At 40.4% G+C, this 10,991-nt stretch overlaps 1 protein-coding gene across 1 annotated transcript; it reads left to right on the top strand.

Moving 5' to 3' along the window:
- Positions 1-1,081: 1,081 nt before the first annotated feature.
- On the top strand, positions 1,082-9,867 carry ran (RAN, member RAS oncogene family). Its single transcript, XM_043715338.1, has 7 exons — positions 1,082-1,182; positions 1,702-1,759; positions 4,402-4,486; positions 5,532-5,657; positions 5,749-5,936; positions 7,355-7,525; positions 9,057-9,867. Exons 2-7 carry the CDS (start codon positions 1,724-1,726, stop codon positions 9,099-9,101), a joined length of 651 nt encoding a protein of 216 aa, XP_043571273.1. The 5' UTR covers positions 1,082-1,182; positions 1,702-1,723; the 3' UTR covers positions 9,102-9,867.
- The last annotated feature ends 1,124 nt before the right edge of the window (positions 9,868-10,991 follow it).

Here is a 10,991-nt window from a genome sequence, read left to right as displayed (position 1 = left end):
GTGTAAGCTGCCTTCTTGAACTGCTGCAGTCCATGTGCTGTATGTAGAAGCTCCAGCTGGTGCTGATGAGAGTGTAAAAGTGCTGCGCCAAGTATTAGAGGTTATGGACTGGGAGGATTAGGCCATTCAGCCCCTTGAATCTGCTCCACCATTGAACAGAATCATGGCTGATCCTATCTCAGCACTTTCCTGTCTGCTGTTCACCACCTTCCAATCCATGACTAATTTGAAATCTGTCTATCTCCTCATTCAATTTACTTCATGAACTTGAGTGCCCAGCATTATCCAAAATGCAGAGTAGTGTTGGAAATGAAAAATAAATTAAACACAGGAATGGTAATACATCAAACAGCCATATGGTGAGCAACGTCAAGTTACCATCGTTGTACCAGACTGGAGGGCTAACCTTTCACCACAAAGGCATTCAGCTGGCTGTCATTTAACCTGAGGGTCACCAACTCCTCAGGTGAGGGAAGAAGTTTAGATTTTTTTTAGATTCCATTACAGTGTGGAAACAGGCCCTTCAGCCCAACAAGTCCACATCGACGCACAACCCACCCATACCCCCACATTTACTCCTTACCTCACACTATGGGCAATTTAGTGTGGCCAATTCACCAGACGTGGACATCTTTGGACTGTGGGAGGATAGCGGAGCAAACCCATGCAGACACGGGGAGAATGTGCAAACTCCACACAGTCAGTCCCCTGAGGCGGGAATTGAACCCGGGTCTCTGGCGCTGTGAGGCAGCAGTGCTAACCACTGTGCCCGCCACCCACAAGTTTAGTTAGTCCATTGTAGTAACCTCAACTGTGTATGGGAATTGAACCCGCACTGTCAGTGTTATAAGTGCTTCACAGGCTAACCAGGCTAACCAGCCAGCCACACAGACAACCACGTGGATGCAGGGATGATACATTCTGACCAAGTCACATGGGGTCCTTGTGGTTACATGTTCCCGATGCGCATGCTCACTCGGAGGCGCCCGACGGGAGGCGGCGCCTGCGCAGGCTCAGCCCGTCCCGCATCCCTGAGCCCCGCCCCTCCCGCCCACACGCCAGCGGCGGCGCGCACGTCCCACCCCGCCGCGGGCACGCGCCCCCCCCCGCTGGTCACGTGCCGCGCTGAGCAGACTATTTGAGGCTCGAGCGTCCATTTTGAGGGAGAGAAGTTTCTGGAAGGTGAGAGAGCGCGCGTGGGTCTGTGATGGGGAGGGCGGCCGGAGCGAGATGGTGCGGCGAGTGTGTCCCTGACCTCCCCGGGGAGGGGTGCGGATGGTGGCCGGGCCCCGGGGCCTACCACCCGGGTGGCGCCAGCACATGGCGCCCCTCTGCCCCGGGCCCAGCTCCCGCCTGAGGCCCCGCCAAGGCCGCGAGCCCCGTCCTCTCCCCCTCCCCCTCCCCCGGGGGCCGGAGCCCCTTTGTTCGGCCTCCTTGCTGCCTGAGAGCCCCGTGCTCGGCGCCTCCCGCTGGTTTCTATCCGTTTTGTTTTAAATCCTTAACCATCGCTCACGTGGGGGGGAGAACAAACTGTCCCCGTCCCGACCCTTTTTTATTGTGAATTCCTGCCCGTTTTCCGTGTTTTTGTAAATTATCTCAGCGGGCAGGTATCCTTTCACCTCTTCCCTCGCTTTAAAACAAAAGCGCCATGTCTGCACAGTGTGCTTCTGACGCCTTGCTAATTCCTTTTTTCTCTTAAAGGTTTTTATTTAAAAAAAAAGCCATGAGTGAGCAAGGAGAATCTAAAATTGAATTCAAGGTAAGAATTTGGTCCTGGAGTGAATGTAAATGCATCCCTTTCAGAAACCAGTTTCTTCTCTGCATGCTTCACCTGAACTTACAGACCTGCATGCAACTTTGAACAGAGGAACAGCCCCTCTTGTGCATTGGTTCTTGGGTTTTTTTTTCTCTTTCTTTAGAAATTAACTATTGTTTGACTCTTGACCACTTAACAACTGCACACTTAATGCTCAAATGTTGGGTCTGTTGGCCCGTCCATGTATTTTGTTTTTTAAATGAGGTTGGAGTCTTTAGATTCAGTATCACAAGTAATGATTGTGACACTTTCTCTATCTTTAATCTATTTGCATTAATACATCTGCCTGTGAAAGTACTGTAGATGATTCTTGCATTGTAGTTTAGATGTACATGGTGTGCCTGTGACATACTTTGATTGAAGAATTGGCTCTTCTGTAGGCACACTTCAGTTAATACAGCCTTCATGTTACTTGCCATGTGTCGTGAATGTCAGTACAGTACAGCTCATGAGAGGATTGTAAATCTCTCAGCAGAGTTTGTGCTGAAATTAGCTTTCCAGATCCACATTTAAAATGTTGAGTGGTTTGTATGGAATGTTTTAATAAGCAGACTCTGTGTAATGTTGAAGGTGAAGGCTGATATTATGTGACACAATGAACATTGCAGCAAAGAGGTAAGTAAAGAGCAATAGAAATGGGATATAACGTGCTGTCAGTGGAATAATTTTCAGGTTTCCCTTGTGAAGATCACTGGTCATTGTAGGTAGTAGTAGAAGTACTATAGTAAGCATTACTTTGGCTTGTGCCATTGTACTTCCAGCATTCTTGGTAATGATCAAGAGAAAAACTACATAGACTTTCTGCAACTAAATAATGTTTTAAATGTTAATAATGTAAGTACAGGGTGACTGCCACATCTGGGGGTTCGGTCAGTGGTTTCAGTTACCCGCAGTTTACCACGGCCTGACGTATTACATGAAAGTTCCAGAATCAGGGGCTGCTGGGGAGGTAAGTTTTTCATTTAAGTGGGTGGGTTCGCTTCTATATGTGGTTTTGGGCATCAGTTACGGGGCTCTAATATACATCCAGATATATCAGGTGTGTATATTGTTCTCGAATGTTTGTTAAAGCTGCAACAAGTCTTTTCATGCTCACTTAAGTGGGTAAATGATTCCACTAGCAGATCATTTGTGTTTATAGTCTTTTTAAATTTAATTTAAAATTTTGATTTTGTATGGCTGGCTGACTTTAACCCTGCTCACAACCAAATGTAATTTTTTCTTCAGCAACCCAATCGTACTGTTATGACTTACTAGTTTGAATTTTTTAGTTTTAAAGTGCTTGGTAAATTTGGCAACCTTTAACCCTGAATATTCAGTGCTCATTTGACCAACTGTTTTAGTGTAGCTGAAATACTGACTGGTATTTTTAATTCTGCAAGTCTGGCAGAACTCAATGTTAATTCTGGCTGCATCTGCAGTTTAAGGAAAGTGGTATTGATGCTGATGGGAGGATTGGGGCAAAATCAAGTGAGGGTGAGGTGAAGATAATGATAGTAAGCAAAAGGATTGTTTGCTAGTAAGCCAGGGAAGAGAAGCTGGATAAGTGATAATGGGTGTTTATTGAATAAATAGAAATGACTTGGCTGTGCTAAAAGTAGCCCTTGTTCACCCCTTTACACCAGGTCATGTCACAAAACAAGATACAATGAAGTCTGCAGATGCTGGAGATCAGAGTTGAGACTTGCTGGAAAACTGACATCCAAGGAGCAAGAAAATTAATGTTTTGGGCTGGAGCCTTTCATCAGGAATGAAGGGCTTCGGCCCAAAGCATAAATTTTCCAGCTCCTCTGATGCTGCCTGACCTGCTGTGCTTTTCCAGCACCACACTCGCATGTCACAAAACAGTTAACTCTTGTTTTCTGTCAAGATGCTGCCAGACTCAATTCCTCCAGTGATTTTTTTTGTTGTTTGCTTTGGATCTCTAGCATCTGCAGTTCCTTGTTTTATTTTCTGAATAATGAATGTTTTGGTAACTTTAGTTTTCCAAGGCCGTTAATGTTTAGAAATGCTGCAAGAGTGACTTGATTGTAATTACTGGGTGAGAAAGCATTGACTATTGGCTCCGACTTTTCATTTTTTAATTTGATGGTGGATAGTTGATCCATGTATTGATATGGCCACTGTAGCTTGGAGTCATGTAAGGCTGATGCTTTCTCCTATTAAATTCACAGAACTAAGGTGTTAGAGTACATCCAGTTTGTGTTGGTCAGCACCCAACTATTCTAATCCCATTTTCCATGCACTTAGCCCATAGCCTTGAATGCCTTGGCATCTTGAGCACGCAAGTACTAGAATGTTGAGTGTTTCTGCCTCTACCATACTAAAAGGATATAAGGAATGTCATATCAGTCATTTCCTATTGAATGGTGGACCAGACTTGAAGGGCTCCATCTAACCCACATAACACTTAGCAAAGTCTATGCCCCTTAAATTTAACTGAATCATAGATGCTTGCATGTATAAATTCATGTCATCTATTCACTGGGGCATTACTTTTGCATGTGCTTTTTATTTAAATTTTTTTGATGTGTATTTGAAGATTGGATTTGCATCCTTGTAACTTTGGGTAATTTTTTTTCTAGCTTGTACTTGTTGGAGATGGTGGTACTGGGAAAACTACTTTTGTGAAGCGCCACATGACTGGCGAGTTTGAAAAGAAGTATGTAGGTATGTTAAAATGATGGCAGGAGATTTACTCCATGTGGCTGTCTTTTTGTTTGTAAAAGCTATTGAAATCACTCTCCCTTACTTCACCAGCTATATGAAACTTCTCTTAAATTACTTTTGCTGTTTTCAAATATTGAGTCTACATCTGTTTTTCTAGTCTGATTGCATTTTTGATTGCTTTTTTTTTAGAAAAGCTGTTTTGAACATAACCTTAAATCTTTGATCTCTGGTTTACGGATTCTTCTACCATTGGAAACACTTTTAATTGATGAAGGACTTTTGCCTGAAATGTCAATTCTGCTCCTCAGATACTGCCTGACTTGCTGTGCTTTTCCAGCACCACACTCAGCTCTGACCTCCAGCATCTGCAGTCCTCACTTTCTCCAAGAAACACTTAAGTCTCATCTCCTAAACCTACTTGAAGGAGACCTTGGAAATGGGGCTGTTAAAATCCTCTTAATCTTAAGACAATGACATCTTCAAGTGTGGTGCTTTGAATTGGATGCAATGACTTATCTAAGGCTTAACCAATTACTTTTATAAATGTTTAACTTCAGTTTTTTCCTGCTAGGTCCTTCTCACTTTCATAAAATTATCGATCTTTTTTCTTTATCAATAGTTGACATGTTGCACTACTTCGAAGACTTGTTTACCTCCATCCTTTAGATTTGTGCCATTAGTTTTAATTGTCTTTCTACCAAGGAGAACAACTTCACATTTTGCTGCCTTAAATTTGGTTGCCCTTTATAGTAGTCTTTCTGAAGTCTCATCACCTTTTTTTGGTGATCAATACATGTAGAATTTATGACCAGGTGTATCAAAGTGCACTTGTTTCACATTAAAATAATCTAGTCCACTTTCAGTCCTTCTGTTAATCAGTGGAATGACTGAAATTGTTTTAATTTTGCTAACCAGTTTATTGCTTTAATGAATGCTTTTTGGCAGTCTAGATGTTTATCAACCCTCTTATTTCATCAAAACTTCGTGAATATGCTTAATTTGGTGTTCCATACTAATGCCAATGTAATGTGTTTACCCTTTGCAGCAACTTTGGGTGTTGAAGTTCACCCAATTGAGTTCTTTACTAACAGAGGTCCCATTAAATTTAATGTTTGGGATACTGCTGGTCAGGAGAAATTTGGTGGTCTCCGTGATGGTTATTACATTCAAGGTAAGTGTCTAGAGTTACACACTACTTGACACTAGAACATTTTATATCCTGTAAATGATGTCTTGGGCTTAACTACAACTTTCTTTCACAGCTCAATGTGCCATTATTATGTTTGATGTAACTTCACGAGTGACGTACAAGAATGTGCCTAACTGGCATAGAGACTTGGTGAGAGTGTGTGAAAACATCCCCATTGTGTTGTGTGGCAACAAAGTTGATATTAAAGACAGAAAAGTGAAGGCAAAATCTATTGTCTTCCACAGGAAGAAAAATCTTCAGGTATGGTTTTATAGTATCTATATGATTGAGATGAGTACGCAAATTCTATTGGCTCAAGAAATTGTAACCAGGATTTATGCCATGTAGTGATCTGAAATACTTGTTTGAACTATTAGTTCAGTGGAGATAACTGTTTCAGTCTTCCTAAATTAAAGCTTCAAGCTTTGTGTTGAAGTGCTGAAAACTAGTCCATAAGAGAATCTGTTTATGTGGAGTTTGGGATTGCCTGAAGCAATATTGGGTCGTTAATGATGAGTATTATGGATTAAAATGTAGAATAGTCAGATACAATTTTCAGTTAAGTTGTAGGTCAGTTTTTTCAAAGTTTGCCATTCTGAATCTGATGTAGTTTCCTTCATACAGAATGAATCCATTCAGTTGATCTCAGAAACTCAGTTTTGAGTACAAGATAAAAAGGTCGGATGATTACAGGAAAACCATATGTGGGCAGGAAGCAGTACTGGTTTTGACCAGATACTTGGCTGCTACATTTGAAACCATTTATTTAAATTTGTCAGCCAGGACAATTTGTACTGGTTTTTTGGCTCTAGTCAGGCTGGGACCTTTGTGCAAGAATTCATTTGAGCTTCCCTTCTGAAGTGTCAGTTCCACATTGAAGATGTGACAAGTCTAAACAGAAGCTGAAGTGAGTATGAGACAGGAAAGAGAACTGATCATCTGCTTCACTGACCTAGCTTAAAAATTTCAACACCAGGTTATAGTCACAGATTTATTTGGAAGTACTAGCTTTCAGAGCCCTGTTTCTTAATGTAGCTGTCAGTGCTACCCAATGAAGGAACAGGGCTCCAAGAGCTGGTATTTCAAAATAAACCTGTTGGACTATAATCTGGTGTTGAGATTTTTGACTTTGTCCAGTTCAAATCTGGCACCTCCTCATCTTCACTAACCTAGGAATTAGTGTACTAATTTCACCAGCATAGAAGATTTATTGATCTTCTGTATCATGAGGAAAATTACATTGGTTTTCACATTTATCTGGTTTAGGCTGTGATTATTGGCAATGACTTTCTGGATTATTGTGAAGAAGTACAATGATTACTTTTTACTGTTGAGGGTAGGTGCTAAGGTTTGGTATTTTTGCTTGTCAATCTTGTTAAAAAGGGAAGTGATTTTATAGATTTGGCTCAAACAGTTAATGAAATTGGAAAGTAATACTGTCTTTGTACAGAGCATTGAAGGCATCTTTGGTATTCTGTTTATCTCCACTAAAAAGTGTATTAGAGTTTGTACATAACTTTTCTGCTCTATGCAATATTATCAGAGGTTTGTCAATAGAATGATGTGTTATTAATCCTGTGCATATGAATAAAAAGATGTTCAGTGGGTTATAAATGTATGAACCAGATAGTGACAATCTTTTTTTAAATAAGCCAGTGACCTCTCTTTCCTCCTTGTAGTACTATGACATTTCTGCCAAAAGTAATTACAACTTCGAGAAGCCATTTCTGTGGCTTGCCAGAAAGCTGATTGGAGATCCCAATTTGGAGTTTGTTGCTATGCCAGCTTTGGCACCACCAGAGGTTCAGATGGACCCTGTATTAGCAGCACAGTACGAGCAAGACCTGAAGGTACAGTATTGCTCCACTATTTGTTAGTTTGATATTAAGGGGCAATGGAAAACCAAGTACTTCTGTTTTTTTTTAAATTATCGCTTCTTACACAAGTGTAGTGTGATTAGTATCTATTATTCTTTGTCCAAGATTTAAACACTTCCTTTTTAGACTTGATTGTGTTATAGTTTGGTCTGGGTGAGGAACTTGAATATATGGGTCCAGAAAATGCTCATGTCCTCTGGTTTTTGCTTTTACAGCATCTCTTTGACTGTCAGGCATTTAGTGGCATCAGGTTTATTTTTTCCTTATTTTTGTCATTTCACAATGGCAAATGCACACATTAGGTTCATACTTGAACTGTCTGCAGGTTCAAAAGTAAAATTTAAGCAATGTAATGCTTTTTAATATCTTGCATCTGCAAGATAACTGCTGAAACACATTTTTTAGTGTGCCCCTCTAACATGTCATCTTAGTGATTTCAGTTGCAATATCCTGAGGTTTTCAGTGAATTGAGTTGTAATTATAGCTTTCTGCAGTCTTAATAGCATCAGTTTGGTAAAAGCCTACCAGCTATCAGCAACACTTTCTGCTACTTGAGGCAATCCCTTCTAATTATAGGTGTAATATTTCTTTTATCTTAAGAGTTTACTGGTGTGGCAGACTTGGTACACAGTAATGATAACTAATGTTCTGCCCATTGTTTTTAATTAGTGGAAATTTAAATTGGAATATTTACTTGGGTAATAAAGCTGTGACTTGTGGACATTTTCCCTTGAAGTTAGCTTAAATAGCTGGTGCCATAAGGATAGTTAGTGGCAATGGAGTTTAAATTGAAATTTAAAAATGGTTTTGTTCACTTTAGATTATGTTCATCTGTTCTGATTGCATTTTGGATTAACCTGAAACTTCAAACATAGCAGTCATTCTGCACTTCAGAGTTTTGAATTTGGGAGTTTTGGTTTTAAATTGCCTGTAACCTATTTACGATTGCAAATAATTACATTACAGAATCAGACTCGATTAGATTCCCTACAGTGTGGAAACAGGCCCTTCGGCTCAAACAGTCCACACTGACCCTCCGAAGAGTAACCCACCCAGACCCATTTCCCCCTGACTAATGCAGCTAACACTATGGGCAATTTAGGATGGCCAATTCACCTAACTCTATCTTTGGACTGTAGGAGGAAACCGGATCACCAGGAAGTGGTGGTTGCGTTTTGCAAATGAAACTGTTAATCAGTTTTTTAATCTGAGCGTTTTGCTCAAAAGGTATTGAGGAATATGGGCTAAAGTTAGGTATATGGAGTTATTCCTGAATAATGAGCAGGTTTGAGGAGCTCAGTGACTTAGTCCTGTTCTGTTTGTATAATTATTGCTGTTCTTGTGTTGTACTAATTTGAACCAGAAGATCTGTTAATGTAGTTGTATTGCTGGCTAAAGCACCCCTGCCTGCTCCTCTCTTCACCCTCCTACAACCCCTACTCCTTGTTGTTAAAAAAACAAGTCTGACATGATCTTTTTTAAACTGTACTTTTTCTTATCCTAGACTGCTCAGAGCACTGCTTTGCCAGATGAAGATGACGACCTGTAATTTAACGGCTGGAGTCAAGCACCAGCAGCCTAGTTTTATAGGCGCTGTCCTGTGATGCAGCGTGTTTGCCAGTTAATTAGCTGAACAGAACTTAACTGCTTATAATCTTTAAATCTTAAGGGGGCTAAAGGAGTTGTAATTGGGAGTGAATGGTGTGCAGTATGACAATTTCCTTCACACTTGGACCTGTGTACTTGATACTAAAACTGTATTGATAGACTGCAACATTGGCGTGTATGCATAATTTAATTTATGATACAGGTAGAATCACAATATACATCGTTACAAGTTGTATGTTAATGTCATTCCTACTCTTTTTTTTTGTTAACTTTTTGTTTGGATCATAAAGTTGTGATCTTAATAAAGTTATATTCCAAATAACTAAATGAATTGTGGCATTTAAAGTACTGAGCATTCCTTTCAAAACTCGGTTTGGTTTTGCTAGTATTTAGACCGCCTTTTGTGGGTAAGGAATTAAGTCCTGAACCCACTCTGGATGACTGATTTGAATTTATATTGCATCTAGCTACATAGGTTCAGGAATTTGGAAACATCATACCCCAGTTGCTATTTCTTTAAATGGAAACTTTTGATGGCTTGTACACTTGTAATGCTTGCATTGTAACTGCAGTGACTGTACACGACTGTCTCTTTAAAGTTTTTTTTCCTCCTGTTTGGGAAGGACTGACTGTTCTGCTGTCTTTCAAATGACATTAATAGAACCTGAGGTAAAATAAATGTTCCCAGTGCTGGGGATACTAGTTCACAATATAGTGCTGGTGTTTTATGTGATCTGGTGTTACACAAACTTGCAAATTTGGTACAAAGAATGCCTTTAACAACCCATGAGATTTTGCTGCAAACGGGCTGTGGCTTGTAATGTTAGTTAATTTGTTCAATCACTTTCACTTGCAGAGCTGTTCTAATGTTTATATGCTACCTGTTTTACATATTATATATGCAAGGGGAATCCAGCAAAATTTCATTTTGACCAACCAGTGATTGAGATGTCAAAATATTCCTGGGTATGTTTACGGTATGGGAACATGGATTGTGACTAAAGTGGCTGGGCTTTGGAAACTTCTTTGGTTTCAGGGAATGAGACCAGAATCTAGAAGGAAAAGTAAGTTTAACAGGGTGGAATGAATTCTGGAAATGCCATGATTGGGATTGAAAACTAAATGTGGGAGGAGTCAAATGTATAGCATTTGAGAGGAAGGGTCTGAGCAGTTTAATGTGGACAGAAGAAAGAGGCATTGGTCAGGCCTAGTTTTTGTTTGTAGAAATGTGTTAGCAGCGCCAGCATCTTTCACCTTGATAGGTGAATGCATGGTAGACTGCTGCACTTGAGTGTGGCAGATCTGTTTTAAGGTCTGAACTCTTCTGTGCCCCCTCCCCCTTGCAAAAAAGGTACCCTTTAATCCATTCAATCCTGGCTCTCTATTTGATTTGGGGAATCTTCTGGTCCTGAACATAGCATCAATGATGGTTACTTTGTAAGTTGGTCAATTCTTTCTAATGGGATTAATTGTCTTGACTATAATGCATGGGTAACCCATCTGTGTGCAGCTACCAAGGTGTGAACTTCTGGTATTTCAATAAAAGCACAGCTCATTAGAGTTGTGTTTTCTCCAATTAATTTCTACCTGAATAAAGTAACCTATTTGGTATTTGCCTACATGTATCACAATTGGCAACTATCTCCTTCCTGGACATGGAAAGGATTTGCTGTTGTGTGCTTTTATAGCAGTATGACTAGAGAGTTGCAGTGCAAGTTCTGTCCACATGTTGAAAAAGTTGCTGCCTTGTGGTCTTGGCTGTGATAAAATGCAAAATGAGCAAGGCAAGTGGGGGCTGAAGACTGAAAGGTTGACCCTTGCCTTGCAGCAG

This window comes from Chiloscyllium plagiosum, chromosome 25 (assembly GCF_004010195.1).
Source record: "Chiloscyllium plagiosum isolate BGI_BamShark_2017 chromosome 25, ASM401019v2, whole genome shotgun sequence".
Lineage (NCBI taxonomy): Eukaryota > Metazoa > Chordata > Chondrichthyes > Orectolobiformes > Hemiscylliidae > Chiloscyllium > Chiloscyllium plagiosum.
This window is presented reverse-complemented; position numbering and strand designations above follow the sequence as displayed.